The sequence below is a fragment of the Typopeltis vanoorti genome, chromosome 9 (genome assembly GCF_054136105.1).
Source record: "Typopeltis vanoorti isolate ZY-2024b chromosome 9, IOZ_Tvanoo_1.0, whole genome shotgun sequence".
NCBI lineage: Eukaryota > Metazoa > Arthropoda > Arachnida > Uropygi > Thelyphonidae > Typopeltis > Typopeltis vanoorti.
The window spans coordinates 47,854,255-47,880,827 of NC_143557.1; the positions used below are offsets into that span (position 1 = coordinate 47,854,255).

Genomic DNA, 26,573 nt, shown 5'->3' on the forward strand with positions numbered 1-26,573 from the left:
TGGGAAGTCAATTGAATAAATTCATATGGAATAAGAGAGAAATTAGTCGGAACACTAAATTAGCTGTATACAAGACAGTGTTCAAACCAGTTTTAACTTATGGATGTGAGAGCTGGGTCAGAAGTAAAACACTGGACCAAAGACTAGAGACCACAGATATGAGAGTCCTGAGAAAGATTATAGGCGTGAACAGATGGCATCAATGGCAATATCATATTAAAAATGAGGATATTAGGAAAGAACTTGACATTGTCAGCATCCAGGAATGCATTAGCAGAACTAATCTCAGGTAGTATGGTTACTTAAACAGAATGGCGAGGAAAGATTAGCAAAACAAGTGTTCTCTGCCAGGTTGGCAGCAAAATGACCCAGAGGAAGACCAAGATACAGGTGGATTGATACGGTACAAAGTGCTTTAGACGATAGAAATATAAGATCTGATAATGTTGGAGTCTTGACAAGTAATAGACTGATTTGGAGGAAAATTGTAGATAGGAAATTAATAATGATGTAATTTTTTTCATGTAGTACTATCATATCCTGTACACCCCTTGAGGGTACATGGCAGGAATTTGATGATGAACTTTAAGTGCAAAATATATGCTCATTTAGCATGTTGATATCTTGATATGGTCATTAATTTTCATTCTTCAGACTACCAACTTCATGTAATTTAACAACCAAGTCAACTGTGTAAACAATCTAACACTGTTTTCTTCCTAAAAGAACATGGGCATTATAAGTCAAGAATAGTAATATTCAAAAAATAGGGAAATTTAGGAAGCACACCAACTCTGTATTAAGGAACTAAGAAACTAATTAAGGAACTAATTACACTAGAAAGCCAGAAGTGAAATGCATATAGCATCTGAGTCAAGCCAGGATGTAATGTAGTTGTGCAATTTTTTAACTAGTTTTTGTCATGCATGCCGTTAAATAAATCAAAATTTTCTTCTGATGAAAAATTGATACATTTTTTCTAGTTATGTTATTGAAAAAAAAAATATGTACACACATACATATATACATACATACATACACAAATATAGCAGTGCAGTCAATGTACACTAACTAACCAAATATTGGAAACATGTTTCCAATATATTTGATACTCTATAGTGAGAAGCATGGCTTTGTAAAGGATAGGTCCTGGCTTAGGAACTTATTCACATTTTATAATAAAGTGAAAGTAGAATTGAATAAAGGTAATGGCTACACCATGATACTGCTCGACTTTACCAAGGCATTTGACAGAATACCACATGGAAAACTATTACAAAAACTGAAGCAAATGGCAATGGATACGAGGCTAGTAGCATTGATGGGGATTGCTGATGGACAGACACCAGAGAGTACTATATGGTGGAGTGAAATCTAGGAGAATGATGGTGACTAGTGGAGTATTTCAGGGTTTGGTACTGGGGCCAGTACACTTTGAAGACTCATCACGGGAGACCCAACAAACACTATGAACTCAATCTATCATACAATCCTTGAACTCATTAATAGTGTTGAAGTTGACAAGGTTGTCTGAGTCCCATTGGCAGATGGCTTGGAGGTCGGAATTAAGGACAGCAGTGGTTGATGTTCTGTGAGTTGAAGTGAGTTGTGTAGAGTAGTGTTTGTCAAATGAAAGGGAGGAATGTAATGTGCTGTCATCTGCAAAACTGTGTACTGGGTTGGAGGTCAACTGAAGTAGGTCATTGATATATAGAAGGAAGAGGGTCGATGAGAGAACTGAACCTTGAGGGACCCTGGCATTAGTTGGATGGTGAGAGAGGGAGCCGTGTATACCATCACACATAGTGTGCATCCAGACAGGAAGCTGGCAATCCATCTGCAGAAGTCCTGAGGCAGTCCAAATGATGGGAGTTTGCTTAGTAAGCCTTTGTGCCAGACTCGGTCAAAGGCTTTGAAGATATCAAGTGCAACTACTTGAGATTCACCAAATGTTTCCATAGCGTTTGTCCAGTGATGGGTGATGTATGAGAGTAGATCTCCTGTTGAATGGCTTTGATGGAATCCATACTGTTGGTCGCTTAATAGCCAGGTACTATGAAGGTAGATTAGGAGTTGAGAGTTGATGATTTTCATCATTACTTTTGATAGGACTGAGGTGATTGAGATGGGGCAGTAGTTAGATGGCGGTAATTAGTTATTTGTCACCCTTTTTAGGAATGGGTTGAATATAGGCCAGGTTTTGGGATATATATCAGTGGAGTAAGAGAGTGTGTACAGGTGGCATAGGATAGGAGTCAGTTCAGATGCACATACCTTCAGGATAATTGGAGGAATTCCATCTGGGCCAGGAGACTTTTTAGTGTCTAATTTAGACAGCAGGTTTGTGATATCTTTTTGGCAAAAGGATACAGGAAGCATTATATGTTGGGCAGTTGGAATGACTGGAGGGCATTTGCCATTGTCAATTATGTGCAATGGAGGCAAAGTGTGATGCCAGGAGATTAGCTTTTTCTATGGGTGATGTTGCAATCGAGCCATCTGGGGATGATAGAGGTGGGAATAGTGTAGGGCTAAAGTTACGGCCAATTGCCTTGGTAAGAGACCAAAAGGCACGGCTGCCGTTTGGACAGGCTGCAAGCTTCCTGCTTTTGGCCCGTTCAAATTCTGTTTTGGAAGTATTGATAATTTTCTTGCATTTGTTACGGGCTTCAGTATAGGTATTGAATGAGGATGGGTTCCTGATTTGAGCCAGTTGTGGTATGCCCGATTCTTCATTTGTACAACCTTGGCACATTTTTTGGAAAATCAGGGTTTAGTTAGGGGGCGGCAGGCCTGAGTAGTGTGGAGAATATATGTTTTCATGCCAGTGAGGATCACTTTGGTGATGCGTTCAGTGCATATGTTTGGACCGGAAAACCGGAAACAATAGTCTAACCATGGGAATAAAGCATAGTAGTCTCAGAGACTGTCCCATTTGGCACTGTTATAATGCCAAACTACTCTTGTGTGGGAGTGTAAGCGTTGTTGCATGGGGGAGGAGATGAGCACTAAGTTGTGGTCAGAATTGACGGGGGGGGGGGGCCTCACTACATTCACTGCATATTTGGAGGGGGTCATTAGTAAGGAAGAGATCTAGGGTATTTGAGGAGTGGTTTGGGTTAGGTATTCTGGTTGGTTTTTGAACAATTTGTATGAGGTCATTGGTGACTGCAAATGTTTCAGCATCTCGTCCTGCAGGATCGGTATAACTGGAACAGGAAAGTCAATTGGTGTTATTGGACGTTGAAATCATCCTGGAGGATGATTTCGCTGTTAGGAGAGTGGGACTGGAGAAAATTAACTTTTAGGGAGAGGAAATGAAAGCGCTCAGAGTGATTAGTGGTATTAGCAATAGAGACAGCAGATGAATTTGACTGAGTGGGGGAGGGATATCTTCAGCCAAAGAAGGTCGAAGTCGGGCGATTCTAAGTTAGTTCCTCTCTGGCAGGGTATGTCAGAGCGGATATACTCACAGACGCCTCCCTTGGGTTGAAAGGAGTTAAATAGTGTATAGTTAGGAAGGTTGAGATGAATAATGTTGGGGGAAGGTGAGATTTGAGTTTCTGTTAAGAAGAGTAGGTGGGGTTTGGTGGACTGCAGATGGTAGTGGATGCTATTAAGGTTGCAGTTGAGGCCGCAGATGTTGGTGAAGTGGATATGCAAGGTTCTGTAAGGCATGGATTTGACCCCAAGGGTCTTGCATGTTTCCTATACAGTGTCTGCATGCTGGTGTCCTTGGTGGCTGCTAGTGGCGTCACTTGGTTTTTGTACAAGTTTGGATTGTTTGTAGTCTATCACCCAACTGTTGTCTCCATTTTGGCATTTTTCTTCTAGTTGTCTTCAGAGTTGGCGTCTTTTTTCTCTCTGGGCAAAGGTTAAATCGGGTCGAGCACGTATGCATGACTGAGGACAAGTGTCCTTTTGCTTGTTGTTTATCGCTGATTATAAATTTGGTTCTGTTTATTGGTGAGTCACAGGTCACTTTTATGAGACATGGATAGTTTGTTCAGTCCTTTCTTTTGTTTATGGGTCTGATACGATGGCATTTGACGATATTTCTGGGTTCGAAATTGCATTCTCCTGCAAGTTTGCCATTGTCTTCTTTTAGGGAATTACCATTTTCTGTTGGAAAGTTGAGGATAACAGCATTGAGTTTCCTATTTTCAGCCTCGAGCAACTTGTGTACCGATGATGTGATTAGGTCACGAAGTTCGTTAGCAGGCACAGGCGTACTTGCAGTCAGGCGCTGATCATTGAGCTTCTCGAGCTTGGTTTCCAACTTTCTGATTTTGGAGGAGAAGGTATTAATCATGATGTTAAGCTGTTGCTCGAGGTTTGTGACTCTTTTGCCTAGGTTTGGTATCTGTTTTATGAAAGGGAGGCACATCGTACAGAGGTAGGGCTGGTTTAGATCGGTGAAAAGCTTGTGCACCGATTCATTTATTTTTGCACAAAAAATATGTATCCAGTTGCAGCAGAAATTGCACAATATACCTTTTTTTCCTTCTCTGACTTCAGTTTCACAGCTGCGGCATTTCGTAATGTCATTCAATTTGTTGGTGGTCGGCGACGCTATGTTAACGGGACTCGAGGTAATCTTCTGTTGTTGGCTTTTGTTACTGCTCTATGTATTTGTTGCGATTTATTTCACTTCCTGTACTTAAAGTTATTTTTAGTCTTCAGTTTACTGTGAAGTTAAATGAACATGTTTCTAAAGTGCCTTGAAACATGAACAAATGGATAATCAAGAAGGAAAGTAACATGTAGCCGGAGCTGATTCCTTCTACATCTATGATTACATGATCATCCCATGTGAGTAAAGAGGTGGATTCAGCAGTAACTAAAAGAACATTAAATGTTAAACTCTTAAAACTGTTATAAGGCAGTATTTTCCATCCTCTGATGAAACGCATGAATGGATTTGAGACATTTTCACATCTGATTTGGAAAATTGTAACTTGTCCAACAAAGAAGAGTTGATTGAGATATCTTGTGATAATAGTTTAAAAAGCATTCATTCCAAAAAAGCTATTAATTAGTTTTTAGATTGGAATGGAGAAGGAATATCCGACACTGCCAAAAATTGCAGCAATGACTTGTTACCTTTCACAACAACTTGTTTATGTGAAACTAGCTTTTCATCTTTAACTGCTTTAAAAAATAAATACAGGTACAGGCTGGATGTTGATGACGATTTGCAACTCTACCTTAGCAAGATAACCCCAACCATTGATGAACTGTGCAAGTGTAAAGAAGCACAACCATCTCACTTACCCAGTAAAATGTTTCTAATTTTAAAAGATTTGTTAAATTGTTTATGTCACTCTTTGTGTTTATTGATATATGTCATTTATGAATACAAAATTTAATGTGTGTATATATATATTTTATTTTATTCCCATTGTTATACTATAACTATAGTTTAATCAATCTATACAAGGGGTACACAAATTACATACACATTTCCAGGGGGTACGTAAAGTACCTCCTGGAAATGAGTATGTAATTGGTATACCCCTTGTAACAAAAGGTTGAGAACCACTGGTCTAGATCTTGCTTTCCTGGAATTCCTCAGGCCTCTCAATAGCAGAAGAGCAAGAACTGAATAGTGTGGCCTACCTTTGTCATGTATTGAATAATTTCCTTTGTGTCAATCTTATAGAATCCCTTTAATAAATCATAAGTTCTTATCATGTGTCCTCTTTTCTGCCTATCAATTAAACTTTGCAACCCACATCTTCAATCCATTCATCCTTATGGACCATTTATCCTGCATGTGATGATGAACAATTCAAAGAGATTTACTTGGGATGGAATTAAAGTCACCAATCAAGGATATGAGGCTAGTATATTAGGTCTTATGCAAGAACGAGAGGTCATCCCCTGGAAATGGTACAAAGGTCATGCAAGTAAGGAAGTGAAAAGGAGAATTTTTGCTTGGTAAATGGTGAATGAATGGAATGCACTGATGGGGGGGGTAGGTGGCGAGTGCTCCAACAATGAATGTATTCAAGGTAAGGTATGATATTTATTGTGGTCTGTGAGTGTTCAACCTTTGGGATAAATCTTTGACCTCCATAGTTTAATCCACTCAAAAAAAGAAAAATCACACTAGGTATGTATGTTCCAGCACCTCGTTGAAGAAAAGAAAAAGGAGAAAGAAAGGTGGGCAGAAGAGAGAGGAAAGGAGGGAATAGTAGCATGTAACAATGTGACATTGTCGTATGTGCATACCCCAATTTTGAAAAATATCATACGACTAAAAATTTTGAAAAGATGACAGATGTGATGCAGAATGGCCAGTATTGCATCAAAATACTGACTTAAGATTTTAATAAAACATAATTTATGTGTGTCACAATTTTGGTTAACACTGATTTGAAAACAAACAACCATAAGTTAGCATGTTACTTTTTTAATTTAAATTATAAAAAAAAAAAAAAAAAATTGTCCAAAGTTAATAAGGAGGATTTGGCTGTTATCTGTAGTGAAAAAGTCTAATCATCAATGGCATATTATTCATGCTCAGTGAATGTAATCTCTCTCTCTCTCACACACACACACACTCTTCTATTTTTTTTTTTCATTTTTTTGAAACAACAGTCAATTATGTCATTACAGTTGTTTTGCCTGTCTAAGTGATATATGAAGGTTTTTTTTTTTGCAATTTTATGCTTAATTTTGTTTTTAATTACTGGTAATTTAATACACCATCAATTTCTGATATGTATGATTTATCTGACTACAGAGAACTCACCATGACCACAAGTATAGTTTGAAATTGCGAATCTCCTTTAAATTAGCATTGTATGCCTAAGGAGTTTGTTGAGACTTTTGGATAGTTTGTTGTAGTAAGTGATTTCTTATAACAGTGCTATAATGAGAGTCAAAGACTGTACTCCCAAGGAGTGTACAAGATTCTATAATAATACTATTCTATAATTCTATAATTTAACTTGTTCTACAGGTTCCCTAACGAGAATAGTTAGTGTTTTATGTTACTGCCTATTTGAACAGTTTTTATCTTTTTATTGTTGATTTTTATTCTAAAATCTGTTACAGCAGTTATTCAGTTTAAAGAATCCTGAAGATTATATAATTATTATCATCATTATTATTATTACGTGACACCTCCAAGGAGTCCAAAGACTCATCGAGGGAGGGCACCTACTCCATAACTCTCTGTTTCCAACACTCCATCCACCAACTATACCAAACCGCAACTACCATTATCATCTACACCATAGGTTCCCAAAGTGAGCGGTACTATCACCCCCCCCCCCCCAAGTGGGTGCTGAAGCCTTCTAGGGATCTTATAGTGGGATCAGAAGCATTTGGGGGCATTCAGGCGGTCTAGGGGTCAGTGGCTCTTTATAGAAGAAATTAATAATATATATTTAAAAATTAATTATTTTCGTAATTTTGCGATTAGATAATCATTTAAAATTTAAATATTGTATTTTAATTCATCTTATGCCCGTCTTACACGATCAATTTTTTTTTATCAATTTTCTATTTCAATTATTTAATCATTTGAAAATTTACCATGTCAGATAGAAATAGATGTCAATTTTCTATGTCAATGAGAAAATAGAGCATGTATATATGTGTGTATAATAGGGGGGGGTTTTACAGAATTTATGTCCTGCAAAGTGGGCGGTGGCCCAAAAAAGTTTGAGAACCTATGATCTACACGAATGCCATCTACTGGCTGCCATCACCACTAGTATTTTCACAATCACAAACGTCCAAGGCAGGATTCAAACCCACAGACTTTTGGCTGGAGAGTAGATATGTTAACCACTTGGCCAACCAGGCCGGCAAATTACTTGTAGTTGGATATTTAGAAGTATGACATCATCTGCATAAAAAGCTGGGATATCCCAAATTCTGATATCAAGTTTAATAACAGTTTACTTCATAACAGAATCATGTAGATTATTCATAATCTACGATTAGACAATGGAGATAGTATGCACCCTTGCCTTACCCGATTTTTACATCAAATAACCTTATAATATGTCCATAAATTCTAACAGGAGACAACTTAAATATAGGCTATACACAGCTCTGTAAAATGTCCCTTTTATAACATATAATTATAGACATAAAATAGTTGTTTGGGAATACTTCATGAGAAAGGCTATTCCAGAGGACAGAGGTGGATGGAATAAAAAATTATGTATTTAAAAAGAATTAATGATAATTCATTTAATTTTTAAATTAAATATAACTGATGATGTCATTAGAGAAAAAAAAATGTTTCTAGCAGACTATAGACAATAAAAACATCAGGTTAAGCTGAAAAGAAATACAGCAATTCCTCGATTAATGCACTCTTTAAAACAGGCGCATTAATAGAATATAATAACCTATGGGAAAATGTATAATTCGTTCCTCAGATTTCTTTTTTGACCCTTAAGCTTTTTTTTATAAAAAAATTCGGGTATATCTCAGGGCCAAGTTAAAGGAAAACCATGAAGCTGAAAGACAATAAAACATATTCAGAATATAAATTTATTATTCTGCTTCTTAACAGAGAATTGAGCTAACATAGTTTGGCGGGCATTCTGTTTCTTTTTTTTCATACAACTGACGTTTTTGGTCCTATTGCCTCTTCTGCAAATTTTACTGGTTCTCTCTTCACCAGGGTTAGTCTCTAAGCATTGCTGCTTAAAAACTTCGACTGTACAAAAACTATTTTCAAATTGTTTCTGTGAAACCTCTTTGGGCTTGTCAGTGATTAAATTTTCTTCATATTCCTCAGGATCTTCCTGCTGTGCATCTAAATTTAGCAGGTCAGAATCATTCAACTTCTCAGAATGAGATTTAATTAACTTAGATTCATTTGAAAAGCCTCTAAAATCATTTGCACAATGTGGAAGAATGTGCTTCCAAACGGCTCGCATATTGCTAGCAGTAATTTCATTCAACTTTGCGACTTTATAACCAGGCTGAGATTTCTCTGATTTGGCTCGAAAAGTCTTGGAAGGCATTCGCTTCCAAAATAAGGCCGGTTTCATTGACATTAAATATTTGTTGATCACAATAGTCCCCTTCTTACACAATTTTCTTCAAAATCTCTGGATATCTCCTTATCTGCACTTGCAGCTTTGCCTGTGATTAGAACATTATGTAGACTATTTCTCTTTTTGAAACGCTCAATTCACCCAGCACTAAAATGGAATTCTTCTTCTTTTCCATCATTGATAGCCCTTTCTTTCCAGGTTACAAAGAGACAATGCTTTTGATTTAATAAGGCCAGTATTTAGGGGGATCCGTTTTCGGTTACAATCTTTGATCCATGTAAAAAGACATCTCTCTAATTCAATCATTATAATACTTTGATTTCGAGTGCATGCCTGATGAACTTGAAGCAGCCTTATCTTTTTCTTTGTATTCAGCAGTTGATTCACCCATTTTTGTGATCTTGTCCTATCTTTGCTCTGGACTTGCCTTGTTCATTTTTCTTTATTATTTATTTCAAGTTTTTCTTCCAATCAGATTACATTTTGAATCATTTTCACACTTCTATTTTTTGCTCACTAATTCTTTTACTCATGATTAAAGGTTAGGAAAATAATTTAAAATAAAAAAGTAAGGAAAACAATTGCACGAGATATGATCAGCAAAATGCTATGTAAAGCAAATGACATAAATTTTTGCAGTAAATTTGGAACATAGTGTACATGATGAAAATAGTGTAGTATGCCATTAAAAACTAACTCTGTAAAATGTTTCAAATGGTAACTAAATTATTTCATCCTGGTGAGTGATTTTTTAAAATAGTTAGCCATAAAAAATGTATAGATCGAAAATTTTTAAAATCTGTAACATTTATTTTTAAGATGTATATAGGCACACTAATCGAATTTTAGAGGCACACTAATTGAATTTGGGTATCGAAAAAAAATGACGCACTAATCGGGGGCACATTAATCAAGGGATTGCTGTAAAGTGAAGTTAGAGTGGAAAATCACCTTGCTTTGAATATAATATTTGAAAAAAGATGGAACATGCAACCATAAGTCACAGAATAAATATCAACAATGGATGACGTGAAAATTATATACATTCATTCTGATAAATGCAGAATGAATTCTGCATTCATCTTGTCAACAATTTTAATGGGGGGAGGGGGGAAGAGACAATTAAAATAATATTTACTCATAATGTTCTTGAACTGCACAAGCACCAAAAAATTTTTCTGCCATTGATTATATATATATATATATATATATATAAAAAGGCAACTACAAGCGCAATTCACATTCTCATAACTACAGAGTTGTGGGAATTTTGTTCAGCGTTTTGAAGAGCATTTTTACCCAACCAATGAATAAAGTTCTAATATCTGATAATTATAACAAACAAAACATGGGAAAAAAAACAAATATTCAAACAATCATGACTGTGTACAATGAAATTTTATAATAACAGTCATGTCAACAATCTGCAAGAGTTTGGGATCAGAATGTCCTTAATGCATCAGCCCAAGGTCAACAGTACATAGCAACCTATAATGACATTTGTCTTTAAGCTATAACGGCTTTTAACACTAATCAGACCTAGTAATCCCACAGCATTCTATTCTTTTGCTTTTGTATATACTGTATATTTTGACTGCTTCTACAGCAGCACGGCAGGGTTTAAACTTCTCAAATTAGATAGTTTTTGGATACTTATTATAAATAGTTAGTAGCAATGATAACAATAATCGCTTAAGCATTAAAATACTGAAATGATATTTTCACGTTTGTTAAATTCTCGCAAGCAACATGACTCAAATCATTTTGCTTGCAACAACAAAGCCTGCAATTTGGCATGAGATGGTTTTTTATTATGAGATAAAAAATAAAAACAGAATATAATAAAACTTTGGACAGAAAATTTCATTAAAATATATATATTGAATCAACAGTATCTCTGTTTATAGTATAAAGAACAATCCAGGCAAGAAACCAAATTCCCAGCAATCTGAAGTGCAGGATCTAGTGGCTCTACTTATTAATATAATATCTAAGTTATACTTGACAAATATGAAAAAACTCACAAGGAAATGTCCTGCAAAGTTCTTCAATAGGGGTAGACATTTTTTTCTCACTAATCCGTTCATATTTCTGTCTCTTGGTTGCAGCACGCAAACCTTGCCATGGAAGACTACCCCGATTAAAATACATTAGCACATAGCCAAGAGATTCCAAATCATCCCGGCGACTTTGCTCTAACAAAAATAAACAAATAAAGATATATTTAGTACATCTTTTCATTTAGCAATTGTATTGAAACATTTTCCATAGTTCCCATACTAATTAACTATAAAAACACATGCAAAATATAAATAACTTCACAGATTTCATAATTTTTAAATAAGTATACATACACAGATATATATATAATTATTCTCGCCCAAATTTCGGGGGAGGGGGGGAAGGAATATAATAATAAATGGTGTAAAACAACCAAAACAAAAATATTTGATATTAATTTAAGTGCCCAACTCCAGCAAAGATTTTAAAATATTTCATCAAGGTGCAGACTGACATAAGTTTGGAAGTACTAATTTAACATTTGCGTAAGTAAATTACAAGATTTGGAAAAAATAAATAAATAAAGCACAGGTCAGAAAAGTTACAAGTATTGTAGCGATAGCTAAATCAAAGTCTGAAAGAAAATTAGCTGTGCATAGGCAATCCATATGAATTTTATATTTATTCTGCAAGTGAAAGAAAGAATGAATGTGAAAAATTGGTTGGATGGTTTATGGTTTATTGGTGCAAGAAAAGCAAAGGTTATACTGTACCATAGCAAAGGTTACAGCAATACATAAACAGTCAAACATAAATTACTAAATAATATGAATGTACAACAATTAAATTAAGCAATACAGTATCTACATATCAATAAAATTACAACATCAGAAGCTACAGGAGTATATAAACAGTCAGAGTTAAACTAGTAAATAATATATTATTATTATTATTACGTAACACCTCCAGGGAGTCCAAAGACTCATCGAGAGAGAGAGTGCACTTACTCTACAACTCACCAACTGCAACTACCTTCATCATCTACACCAACGCTATATGCATGGATGTTTGTGGTTGTCAGTAGTTTCACAGACAACCAGAAACATCCATGCCCACAGCAGGATTTGAACCCGCAGCTTTTTGGCTGGAGAGTGGATGCGCTAACCACTTGAACAACCAGGCCGGCTATACGTACAAAATGTATGTACAAAAAAGAATTAAAGTTGAGCAGCTTTTACAGGCAAATTGTAGGCTAAACTATACAAGCATTATTCAAGAACAGGAACCAAATCTTAGCCTCTCACTGGCAAACTCTGAAGAAGACACTGATTCAGCCATAGAGGCAAGTGGTAAGGTTGTCCGTAAGGATAGAAAAATCAGAACTCTATAGTGAACTCAGGAAGTTCAAGAGGCAATGAAGGAAATGAAGAAAGAATATCGAAAGTTCCTGGCAAGTAAGTCAGTGTGTGCTCTTAGAGAATACAGAGAAAAGTGTAAGAAGGCAAAGCATTGTGCAAAACTAGCTAAACAAAAGTCCTGGGAAGCTTTGGTAAGAATACAGAAAATAAATATCAGGAAGGTGGCAAAATGTTCTGGAGGTTATTGAAGAAGTTTAGAAATGGAGAAAAGAGTACTTTAAAAGGAATCAACGATCATAAAAGGCGGCATGAAAACTGAAGATAAGGATATCCATGTCTGGAGTAATTACTTTGAAAACTTGTTAAACGAACCAAGCAGTGACAAAACCATGCTATAAAATTTTCAAGAGGAGTACATATTGATACTTGAGGTAGAAAAAGCTTTCAAAAACTTGAAATGTGGAAAGGCAGCTGGAGTAGATGATATTCAACCAGAAATGCTTAAGTATGCAGTTATAAAAGTTCTACAGTTGCTACGCTGCATAATTCAGAGGGACTGGTCAGGAAGCTAAATTCCCATTGATTGGAGTAAAGCCCTCATAGTACCCATCTATAAAAAATCGAATAAAGCTGAATGTGAGAATTACAGAGGAATTTTTCTCTACTAAGTTTTCCAAGTAAGATTTATGTAAGCATACTTGAAAAGAGGTTGAAAATATTATGGAACAGAAACTTGGAGAAGAATAAGTTGGGTTCAGGCCAAATAGCATTTGTCAGGATCAGATTTTTTACTTTAAGATAAATAGCTGAGAAATCATGGGAATATGACAAGAATCTGTAATTAAGTTTTGTAGATCTGGAAAAGGCATAAGATCCAGAAAAAGCTTTAAGCACTACAATTATATGGGGTGAATAGCACATTATACTGAGCAATATATAGTCTATATTTAAGTTGTCAGTCAGCAGTTAGAATTGAAAGAAATGCAGAAAGATGGTTTCATGTAAAATCAAGGATAAGACAAGGATGCACATTATGAAAGAAAATGGCATCAATCTTGCCATTTTCTTTCATAATGGCAATTATGAAATCTCATCATTAATTACAATTGGAGATGAGAAACTCAGCTGTTTGCTTTATGTAGATGATGTTGCACTCATAAACACATCTAGTACAAGTCTCCAGGATTCGCTAACTAGATGAGATGTGTTTAGCAAATATAGCATGAAAATGAGCAATAAAAAGACTATGAAACTATAAAAATAGGCAGGAGCATAGAAAACTGCATTCCAAATGGAGAATCCTATAGAATGAGTAAAATGTTTCAGCTATTTAGGCACAGTTCTTGGTGAAGATGGTCAGGTTAAATCTGGAAATAGACAACCAAATAAGCAAAGCTGGTATGGTGGGTAGCCAGGTGAATAAATTTATATGGAATAAGAGAGAGATTAGCCAAAACACATGATCAAAGACTAGAGACCACAGATATAAGCATTCTGAGAATAAATTAGGGGAATGAACCAATGGCATCAACACCAGAATCATATTAAAAATGAATATATTAGAAAGGAACTTGACAGTATTAGAATTCAAAAGTGTGTCAGCAGAGCTAATCTAATATTATGGCCACTTATTTAGAATGGATGAGGAAAGGTTAGCAAAACAGGTGTTTGATGACAAGATGGCAGGAAAGAAACCTAAAGGATGACCAAGGTCGTCTAGGTGGATTGATTCAGTGAGAAATGTCTCAGGAGCAAGAAATGTTAGATATGACAATATCGGAGTGCACACAAGTAACAGATTGATTTGGAAGAAAATTGTTAACAGGAGATTAATAATAATGTGAAGCTAATCATGTAGTGCTGTCATAGTAATCTGAACATTACTTGGGGTTGCAAATAAGCAAATTGTTGATGATGATGATGATAACAAAAATTAGGTTAAGCAATGTAGTATCTACATATAAAGAAAATTATAGTCAAATGTGTTTGTACAAATTAATTCTTTGTAAAAGGTTAGAAACATCAGGCAAAATCCATCTGGGTCTGATAACATCTGCATGAGTGTATGACTTGGTTAGATAGGTAAAAATTTCATTCCTTTCTCAGGTAAAGTGCTGCCACTCCACCAGAATATGACAAATAGTATGATGCAAATTGCATTTTTCACACACAGGTGGGTCATCAGTCCTCAGTAAATAAGAATGTGTAAGATGACTGCAAAGCCTAACAGGTACAACTTCCTCTTTTCTCTTTTTACACTGACTAGAATGCTAATGCTTAATTTCAGGCTTAATGTCATGAAATTTGTTTGTCAATGCTTCCTCCACGACAACTGCTACTGACCAATTAGCTTTGATCTTATAAACTGTCTGTAATCTGTAGTCATATATGGTATTGTCAAACAGGGCATGAAAAAATAATGAGCCTGATCTAGCAGCTGCAGTCTCATTTCCTTTAATAACAATGTGGCTGGGAATCCAGCACAACCAAATATCAAAATTAAAAATTTTCATTTTGTACAACATGTGTAACACTTCACACAGCACTGGATTGGATTATACATAGGAGAGGAAAAGAGCTCAAAGAGTGTGTATAAATCGCACACACATTTTTTACAGGTTTTCTTTTATATGCACAAGTGCAAGCTGAATGGCACAACTCTGCTGTATGATTACTGCAATTAGATAGAATCTAGTTGGAGATGGTAATGTCAGAAAACACAGCAGCAGCAGCAGAGCCAACACAGGTGTCAGTTCTTGAGCCGTCAGTATAGATAGGCAAGAAATCAGAGTGGGCTGCTCGGTGTGCATTAAACAATTGCAGACTTCTGTAGTTGACAAAGTGAAGGATTCAGGATGAAGTGCAAACCTGCCATGGAGGGATTCTGTTATGTTTGGTGTAGGCATTCACACCAACAGCTTGCATAATCTCTTTAACATGCATGCCAAAAGGATGTATGGCAGTTTGACGTGCATGATATTGAGCTTCCCAACACAAAGAATAGAGACTTGTCCATGTAGGGTGATTTGGAAGAGATTTTCTCTTTAGAGTATAATTAAGAGATAACTGTTTCCACCTAAGTGATAGAGCCAGTTCATTTGCTTCAACATAAAGCTTTGAGTGGGTGATGTGCAAAAGGCATCAGTAGCTATTCATATACACTGATGATGGATGGGATCCAACCATTGAAGGTTAATCTGTCTTGCAGAACCACAGACTTGAGACCCATAATCCAGCTTTGAACGTAAAAGTGCACGATATAGATGAAGCAATGAGGATCGAATGAAGAAAGTGTTAGATCCTGAATGGACGGATTTTAAGAAATTATTCATTCAGAATCTAACATGAGAATTTGGCTAACTCAGATAATACCTAGTTAACAGCACACAGTTCTGAATTTATGTTGTATAGGAAGTTGTGTAATAACATGTAAATTGCACTAGAAAAATCTTGTAGTTGAAAACTAAACTGAGGGATTATTGGATTAATGAATTTGTAATAAGGAAATAGTAGTATAATCTTGTCCCATTAAGCTGTCTTAAACTTAATAAGTCACCAAAGAAGTTAAGAGTACAAGTGCAAAGGTCGAGTTACATACGCACGCATCGGCCATAATGCCGCAAGCTACAATGTATGAGGAAGATGATGCATACGGGATTCCCTAGAATACAGCACCTAATGGCAGCTAGGACTTTGAGAATCATCTGGAGGGCATGAAAACTAAGGGTCATGTGGAAAAGAAGGGACAAAATATAAGGCAATGCACGCAATAATGCGAGGCTTTTTTTTTTCTGGTTGTTCCTGACTTCACCTCGTTTATTCCTGACTAGCGGATGGGGTAGGGGACAAGCGAGAGGGTCCCACAATGCCGGATAGCAGACAGGCATTCTGAGTAAGCTGAACAAGATTCCATGACGAGCAGCACAGGAATCATCGGCCTACACAGAAATTGTGTCAGTTGCCGGATGACCCACTCAAGTAGGAGCAGAGACTACACTGTATCCAGGCAGTGAGAAGTTCAAGTCTGGAAGAACGTAAAATGGATGGCGTAGTCATAAGCCTATTGCAGAAGCAACCGATCGAAGGAGGACCCGAATAACACATGGCCGTTAACAGACCTTCGGAAAAAAATTGGGTAACATAAAGACCTTTACTATGTGTTTGAATGAGACAGAATTCAATGTTAGATTATATTAAGTGGACAATTCATATTGGACTATAATAAGGATTTGTATTTTGAGATAGAGTAATTCTGCTGAACAAAGGAATGTCAGGAGTGAAATTTTAGCTGCACGTGACTGAGATTGTATGTGAATTTGTAATTTTGTAGATGATCTATACCAGAATAGTAACGGGTTGTGAAATGTTTTTAAATGTAGCATGAAATAAGAGTTTGATTTAGAATAACATAGTTAGCTAGTTTTAATGTTTTATAGTTTGTGTGTGATTAGCAATTTGATCTGTGAGTGTTTTGTTAAATTAGCATTGACTAACTAACTTAGCAAGAGATTTTGAAAAGCTTAGTATCCTATTCCAATTATAGTTGTAAAGTGTAATTTGTTCCAATAAACATGTTTTGTTGTATATGCCTGACTCATGCCTGATTTCGAGAATTCAAATTAGCACTTGCAAAAATTTAGAACCATAGCAGGAGGGAACTGAATGAAAGTGTTTGAGTAATAGATTATTGGCCACGATTGTAATTAGTACCAGTATCTGTTTAGTGTATATTAGAATGAATGTCGATTAACCTAGGAATATTCCCTGAATTTGAATAAGCTCATATTATATAGGACTCTGGCTGGCGCAGCAATAAAAAATAAATTTGCCAGTGTCCAAAAAGGAAGCATTTCTAGGTAGAGTTGAGTTAGGCACACCTTAAGGAAGTATATTAATATATTATATCAGTGAAGTAAGTAAGAAAATAAATAAATAAATATAAAAGGAAGAGAGAAAGAAAGATACAAATAAATAGACTATCTTTAACAATAAATAAAAATAACGAAGATATAACAATGGCGCAACCGGTAGGATGTGTTTAGGGCCCGAAAAGAAAATAATTGAGTAGATCCTAAAACACAGTAAGTGGTCTTGAACTCGCATCAGGCAGTATTTGGAATTGAAAAATTTGAAAAAAGGGTTAAATTTTGTAAAGTGTGTGCTGATAATGGGTATGTCTCATCCCACCAGCTCCGAACTAGACAATTCGGAATTTTTCCGAATAATAAATCCCCATCAAGTGATTCCACAGTTCTCTGGAGAAGAGACAGATGACGTCACGTTCTTTGAGTTTGTAGAAGAACTAAGAAGGATTGGCAGATGGTCTGACTTCCAACTTCTTGTGCTGTTATGCAGCAAGTTGGTAGGGAAGGCCAAGACTTATTTTCAATCCTCGCCAATCCTGAAAGAAACTAGGGAATATTCTAAATTTAAAGAAGTACTAATTTCAGTTTTCAAAAAGAGGGCTGGGTCAGACATTAAGGGAACTGTACAGATGCACACAGAAAGAAGGGGAAAGGGTAACAGATTATTTAAACAGATCACTGCTGATCACCTGATCCTTAAGGGTGTCGGCGGAAGAGGGGGCCCACCTCGAATGGGTGGCCCTTCAACGATTCAAATCAGGCCTGGTGGGTGAATTGCAAGAAGCTGTTTTTTCAAAAAATACGAGAAGTCTTGATGAATGTTATAGTCTGGCCAAAGAAAGAGAAGGGGTACTAGAGGAGATGGTCCAAGCCAATTCCCTGAGAGCATTACTGTTGGGAGGTTCAGATGCGCACCTCATCCCCCACTCAGAGAATGAAGGCAGAACTAAGTTTAATGAGAGAGTACAAGCCATGTAATATTCCCAGAACACAGGAGTGCAGAAAGGGCTGGAAAACAAGACCTAGATGGGCAAAGAGATGGTGCATTTGCTCACTCTAGTGAATGGGTATGCAAGAATGAATTGAGTGAAATCAGCACTTGCAGAATGCAGAGTGCAGCCATGGCAGAAGTGCAAGGAAGGTTACCTCTATCCCTAGTGGAGGGCTTTATTGAGAAAGTCCCTTGTAGTTTCCTGTTCGACACTGGAGCCCACGTTTCAGTAATTCCCATGTCGTTATTCAGGCTCATTATTCTGTCTCCTGATAGTCTGGTTGAATTACGAAAACCTATTAAAATCGTGGGAGTAGCCAAGGTTGGATTATACTCAACAACCAAAGCTAGTGTAAATCTTTCATAGCTGTGTTTTCCCGTGAGCCTCACTCATGAAGTACTAATCCTCCATGAACTAGCTGACACAAGCAATCAGGTCATATTAGGGCTTGACTTCTTAGAGAAGCATCACTTCATGTGTGATTTTAAGCACCAATCAATCTCTCTCTCTCTGTGGAAAGACATTCCAACCAAAATTTGAGACAGGTAATGAATTGGGAGCACAGGAAGCCATGTGTGTTGACTTAAAAAATTGGGGGAGGGAGATCCAATTGAGTGGAAGAAGAAACTAATGCATGATGCTATAGGTTTGTCTGATACAGAGGGTGAAAGGGCGGAACTCAAGGTATTTTTTCAGTTTATGTATCAAAAATACCCAAATGTATTTTCTGAGGAGATTAGTTCCCTGTTGTGCACAAACAAGGTTGAACATGTGGTGCAGATTACATCGGAAACCCCCCATTTATGTCAAACAGCATCAGACCCCCCTCAAGCATATGGACAAACTAGAAAGGCTGTTGCGAGAATATGAAAGGGCGGGGATCATCGAGAAGTCTAATTCCCGGTGGAACAGTCCATTTATCCTCATGGAAAAATCAAAAGGTGACCTGAGGTTGGTGCTGGATTTAAGAGAGATCAATAAGGTTACCAAAGTCATATCTCCAGGCTGTGTCATAAGCTTTTTTCATGTCAAAGAAAACAAACCAGATGTTCTTGCTTCAGGATTGCATCTCTTTACACAAGCTGATATTAGAGAAAATGGTTAATGCCATACTTCTTTCATATTATACAATGACAGTTGGTCAGAGCAATAGGTCAATAATTATTTGCTTGTGCTGGATCCTTTCCTGGTTTTGGCACAGCGATGACAACTGACTTATGCCAATAATCTGGAAACTGTTCCTCTTCAAATATTCTGCTGTAATATAAGAGAAGGAGATCCACATAAGATGATGATAAATGCTTTATAATTTCATCATCAGGCCCCACCACACTAGGGTGGGCCAGTAAAAGAGCTCTTTTTAGTTTGTCCTCAACAAATGTCTGAGTATATGGTTCAAACCCATTGATAGAAAAATTTAGCCATTGTTTCGTTTGCTGATCTTTCAATATTAAAAATTCAGGAGGATATGAAGCTGTTGCTGATATTCTGCAAAATTTTCTCCCAAAGTGTTTGCAATAGCTTTGGGATCAGCAATAACATAACAATTCCATTATGGTCAAAGATAGACAAATGGTGCATTGTATATCATCTTTCATTTTCTGGATTTAATTGAAGTAAATTTGATCCAAGATTGTTTTTAACTTTCATGTCTAACGTAACGTGCTTTGGTCCGAGCAAGATTAAAAGATGTTAAGTTTGATATGGTGAGGTATCTATGAAATATACTCCATGTTGATCTTTTTTGGCTACTGGCATTCTGGATTCCACCAGAATGCGAAAGGTTTCCACCAGAAAGACAAGAAAGTGATATTTTTACGCAAATTAAGTTATGTACTGAACTATGCAATTTTATTAAATCGGAATCCTCAACAACATAGGTACATCCAAAATAAAATTTTTTACTAAACTAAACTTGTGTACTGTATTATTTTTTTAAGTTTTACATTACAGTATAGTAGCTTTTTTTCTATCAGTTACTTCATTTATTTACAGAATTAAGTTGATGCACCATTAGAATCTGATTATTTTTATCTTAAACACTAGTTATTGTCGTCTCTTGGGGGGAAATTCGCTAATGTGAACTTTTTACTAATCCGAACGAGCACAGTTTTTATTAGTTTGGATTAGCAAGATACCATTGTGTGTGTGTATATATATATATATATATGTTAAAGATACCAAGCTATTTTAAACCTGGTTTTACTCCATTTCCCAAGTAAGAAACAGACAAGTAAGTCAAGTTTGCACCTGCAAGTATATATATATGTTAATGTGAATCAAACTGTAAATATTCTTCTTTGATTAAATTAAATGGTTTGTGAACAACACAATGGACTGATTCTGTCAATGCACTATCCTGAAAATTTAAAATTTCGAACCTGCATAAGATAAAGTTTAGGAGATCAATAATCAAGCCATGACTGATTAACGGTCAAGATTAACATAAGCGGAGAATGCTAACAATATCTGTTTTGTCTTTAGTTTAAAAATCTTATAATCTCGCAATTAATACATAGTCTAACTGGCGAAGCCGTAAAACAAATAAATTTGTTAGACTATAGAGAGTGAGAAATAAGGTCTAGAGAAATTGGCCTAGTAGAAATAAATATATGGCAACAGTCGACCATTTATAAATATTAAATAAAGAAAATAAAAACAAAGTAGGGTAATAGAAAAACAGAACATTTATAACAGTAGTGTCCATTTTATCAAAATGAATGCTGATCACTGTGCACTATTATATGTGTAACTTTTAAAAAAAAGAATTGTATAACTTGAGATCTCAGTTCAGGAAAGATGCCACAGGAATGTAAAGAATGTATGACAGTTCCACCGTACAAAAGTAGTGTGTTCAATGTGTCTAATTAGTGATCTATCGGCATCTCTGCAGTGCTGATGGTGGAATATTTTAGTGCCTCCGTAGCGTAATTGGAAGAACAGCAGAACATTGCACCTTTCGACTGGAAAATACCCGAGTTCAATTCTCATCATAATGAGGGGGAATCCTTATATGAACTTTTTCAATTGAAGATGAGTTAGCCGATCTCATACAGAGATAGCAGGATTTTTCCTCCCAGAAACTTGGGTTTTTCATCCCACGTACAGACAAATTGGCCTTCAGAACACATGCAATTTACAGACAAAAAATATTGTTGTTGGTGATGATGGGTGGTAGATAGCACTGATGGTAGTAGTAGTAGTAGGAGAATTAAGTAGTAGTGGAGAGGATGAAATATATTTAGGGAAATAGAGTAGAGTGCCCTCCTGTGAAAGGGCCTTGAACTCCCTGGAGGTGTCAAGTAATAATAATAATAATTATTATATACAGAAATGCATGGGTTTACCAAAGGGAGGGTCTCGTTTTAACAATTTGCTATTTTAAGATGAAAAGCCAAATGGCTGTATTTTCTGGCAAAGATAGTTAAATTAAGGGAATAAAAATCTCTTATTTAAATTAAGGGGATATTAAATCCCACATTGTTTTAAAACCGAATAAGAAACTCAAAGATTGGAATCAGAGAGTTTCATGCCGAATATAGTAAATTATAAAAGTATCGGCGATTACTGGCGTGAGCTAATGCAAGTAGTCCTACATAGTACAATCTCGGGCAACTCGCAGCAAAGGTGGTAAGGTTCTGATCGTTATTCTTGGTATTTTCCATAATGTAAAAACACATTTCCTAGGAAATGTATGCTGTTATTACATTATGGTGGGAGGTAACTACCCAAACCGGTTTCAGCCTTTATTGAGGCTTCATCAGTGAGTAGTTAGACCAAATAAATACCAAAGGGTATATGGCGAATCCAAGCATAAGTGACCACTTGGTAGTATAAGTGGTCACTTACGTGATAGTAAAAGTGGTAGTACATGTACTACCAAGTGGTCACTTACACTTGGATTCGCCGATAGTTCTTCGGCATGAAATTTGTAGATCGTAGTTTTCGATCTTAGAGTTTCGCATACTGGCTGTAAAACAATAAGGGATTTTTATCCCCTTAATTTAACTAACTTCGCCAGCAAATATAGCCATTTGGCTTTTCATCTTAATTATAATATAATATTTAATATATATGGGCACACCACTCTGGCATTCGTATAGTGAAGGTATGCAAGTTCTTTTCACTTAAACTTTGATATCATCCAGGTCTACCTACTCACTGATGAGACCTCAAAAAAGGTTGAAACCGGTCTGGGTAGTGACCTCTCCTCATAATGTAAAGCAGTATTACATCTCCTAGGAGCTGTGTTTTCACATTATGAGAAAATATCAAGGATAGTGAAGGAGCTTGCTCCACCTTTGCTTCGAGTTGCCTTGGTGTTGTACTACCAAGTGACCACTTGGTAGTACAACACCAAGTGACCACTTGATATCAAGTGATATCATCCAGGTCTACCTACTCACTTGGTGTTGTACTACCAAGTGGTCACTTACGCTTGGATTCGCCGATAGTTCTTCGGCATGAAACTCGTAGATCGTAGTTTTCGATCTTAAAGTTTCGCATACTGGCTGCAAAATAATAAGGGATTTTTATCCCCTTAATTTAATTTGCTATTTTATAATAATGTCATGTCTGAGTTTGATAAAGGGAATAAATACCCTATGATACCGCTGGACTTTGCATAGCATTTGATAAAGTACATGATAGGATGATGCAACTGGAGAATATGGGACTGGAATATAAACTACTGGCTTGAATAAGTGGTGGTTTAATGAGCATTTATCACAAAGTGGTATATGAGGGGGGGGGGGTCTAACAAGTGTAAGGTGATCAGTGGTGTACCCCCAGGGATCAGTCCTTGAGCCACTGTTGTTCAGTCTATATGTTAATGATATTGGGAAGGGTGATTTGAATAGGCTGGAAGTGTGGTCAAACAATAAGGGTTATCACTTCAATGTTAATTAGTTTGGCATGATGAGATATCCAGTGGCATATTATACTGGTGAGATCATGCTACAAAAGTGATGAGGCTAAGGATCTTTGATAGAAATTTGAAATTCAGAAGTCACATAGCTTAAAAAAAAAAAAAAAAAAAAAAAAGTAGATTATACAACCCAATGGATAACTGCAATGTTTTGACTCTTTACAAGGCCCCACAGGAGATATTCAAATGTTTGCCGATGATGCAAATATAAGCAGAATGATCAAGGATGCTACTGATATATAGCATTAACAAGGTGATTTGAATAGGCTGGAAGTGTGGTCAAACAATAAGGGTTATCACTTCAATGTTAATTAGTTTGGCATGATGAGATATCCAGTGGCATATTATACTGGTGAGATCATGCTACAAAAGTGATGAGGCTAAGGATCTTTGATAGAAATTTGAAATTCAGAAGTCACATAGCTAAAAAAAAAAAAAAAAAAAAAAAAGTAGATTATACAACCCAATGGATAACTGCAATGTTTTGACTCTTTACAAGGCCTCACATGGACTACTGTGCACAATTCAGTCTCCTGGGTTTGGAAATGGTAAAGAAGCTGTGGAAAGGGTGTAAGAAGAAGAGCTACAAAGTTATATCAGGATTATGCAATGTAGATTATCAGGACAGATTGAGAGTATGAGTTAGAGAATATTGAGAGTATTGTGGAGACTGGTGAAAATTTTGTTATATGGAAGGTAGGAAGAGAACACGGCACATCCATGGAAGTTGAATTTGTGCATAATTAAAAAAAGGACATAGAATGATGAATGAGTAAAACAGTTTGCCTGGCAAAGTGGTGTGTGCATCCAGCGATTGAATTTAAGAGAAGTATGGCAGGTAATGTGGATGATGTATGGCTTCCCTTGATTAGTTCTTAACTCCCTGAAAGCTTCAAATAATAATAATAAACTACTACAGAAAAATGGACACTATAACAAATCACTCTTTTAGTCTTTAAGATTTATTATAGTGTGCTTTTATTATACTGCTCTCCTCCCCATGCTTTCCTAGAAAAACGTCGTAGGATTTTTTTTTTTTTTTTTTGTATTTGATTTTTATGGCGCAAAGACATCAAAGGTCATACTTGCCAGGACAGAGGTCACAGCAATACATGGTAATTGGTTAGGTTAGTAGGACAATCACAAGCATCGATGCCTTTGGCAGGATTCAAACCTGCATCCTCTTGGCTGGAGAGTGGATACACTAAACACTCAGCCAGACATTTGAACAGTAAAAATAAAACATCTCTGCATGTCCGCTAGATAAACATTTTCTTTAAAATCATTCATCAGAAAGCACATACATGGGTAAGTACGTATGTGCTTTCTGTATTCCAAATTTCTTTTTTTTTTGAAACAAAGAAAATGTTACAAAGCATCTAAAATGTAAGAATCAAAAGAGCAAATTTAACTTTCCCCCAGAATATATACACTGCTTGTGTGAAGTTTTTGGTATTGAGGCCACATTATAATATAAATAAGGAGTTCAATAAAAATAAGCAATTAAAACCCGACAAGTTTCATACGTCGTAAGACTTACATCATCGGGGTAGTGGCACATACAGTTTTACAGAAAAAAGCCTATTAACAATTAATTACACATATTAGATGTTTGTGATAATCTCAAAACTGTGAAATATAATTGATAAACCAGAATAAAAAAATTCGTTCCAGTATGCATGTTGGAACATTGCAAGTTGTTGCTATCACATTTTGTGGTATCAGGCATGCCATATCCTAGGTCCTTGGTAGTTACATTTTTGATGACAGCAAACCATACTTGATGCAAAATTAAGCCTTGGTTTTTTACTGCATTGTGTAGGGATTCTAAGCATTTGTGAGGCTTCTTTAAATTTTCTTGTAAAACAGTTACGATCAATATATGACATTTTTGTTTGATGCCAGAGTACTTAATGACCATTAGTCGTTGTGAGGAATGCCAGGCCTGATTTATGTTCTTTTCTTTTTTCTGTGTCTTCTACGTGTTCAGACATGCAGATCTTGCCTGACCTTCCTGTCTAGCCTACATAACAAATAGCAGGCATCTCATAGATGCCTGGTTTTTTCATGGGGGTTTTGGTGGATGTGGAGGTTTTGGTGGATGTAGGAATCTCGATATTTTTTGTAAAGGTAAAAAACCCACTTTATAAAGGTAAAAAGTATGGAGCAATAATGTAAGGCAGCATGACTGCATTCTTGAAATCTTGTTTAAGTAAGGGAGTTGCATATACGTTTACTGTACATAGTGAATTGGCTACACTGCTACCGTGCAACTTAAGGGATAGCATTGACAAAATTACATCCAACAAAGCTACAGAGGTTGCAAATCATAAGAAATATAATTTGTTAAGAAAGTTTAACTTGCTTCAAGAAGTAAAACATCTAGATCAGTCTAAAGTTGTCATTAATCTTTCTTTCAAAGTCCTGTCAAAAACAGAAAAAAAATATCCTAATGAGAGGTTTTAATTTTGCCTCATCTCCACAGAATATTCCAAAAGTAGAATCATAGCACAAATTGAAAAAAGGAATTTGCAATCATCCTAGAGATTTGGCAGTTCTCATCTGCATACGAACTTCAGCTTACTGCTAAAATGTAAATTACATGGAAACTAACCAAAATCAGAGTTAATAAACAGGGATCCCACATGGCACCCACATAATAAAACCAATGACATGATCAAAAAGTTACCTAATTGGCCAGAAGAATTTTAAAAAAATCAAAATTTAAAATTATCAAAACATCCATTGGTCCCAAGAATTTATGGTGCACCAAAAATACACAAAAAGGATATACCATTACGACCAATTGTAGATGGAAGAGATTATCCTACCTCAAACTTGGCAAAATATCTGTCACACCTGATAGTACCACATATAGGAAAAACAGAATCATTTGTAAAAATTAATTTAAATTTTATTGAAAAGGTAAAAGATATAAATATAGAACCTTCAGACATCTTAGCAAGTTTTGATGTAGTCAATCTCTTCACCAATGTACCCAGAAACAACACAGTGGATCTACTTGTAAATCTCTTCCGCCAGACAATGTACGACTATTCAAACACTGCATGGAAAACACTTTTTTCATATTTCAAGACAAATATTGGGAATAAACAGAAGGACTTGCCATGGTTTCTCCCCTTTCTCCAGTCTCAGCCAACCTGTTTATGGAAAATTCGGAAACTAATGCATTAAAAAAAACTATCAGAAGAAACCAAAAATTTGATTATGTTACATGGATGATATTTTCATCATTTGGTCAGGAACAGTGGATGAGCTGATTGCTTTCAAAGATTATCTGACCAACTTGCATCCCAATATAATCACTCTCGAACTAGAACACCACAAAACATTATCATTCCTTGATATCCTTGTCGAAGTAAACAAAGAGGAAAAAAGGT

At 36.1% G+C, this 26,573-nt stretch overlaps 1 protein-coding gene across 3 annotated transcripts in view; it reads right to left on the reverse strand.

The window, feature by feature from the left end:
- LOC150103019 (casein kinase I-like) overlaps nt 1-26,573 on the reverse strand; it is a 282,371-nt gene that overhangs the window by 143,646 nt on the left and 112,152 nt on the right. For all 3 annotated transcript variants that reach the window (XM_090398511.1, XM_090398509.1, XM_090398510.1), the window contains exon 5: nt 11,054-11,224. In XM_090398511.1, the coding sequence (XP_090254637.1) occupies nt 11,054-11,224 (171 nt within the window). The remainder of the gene's footprint in view (nt 1-11,053; nt 11,225-26,573) is intronic.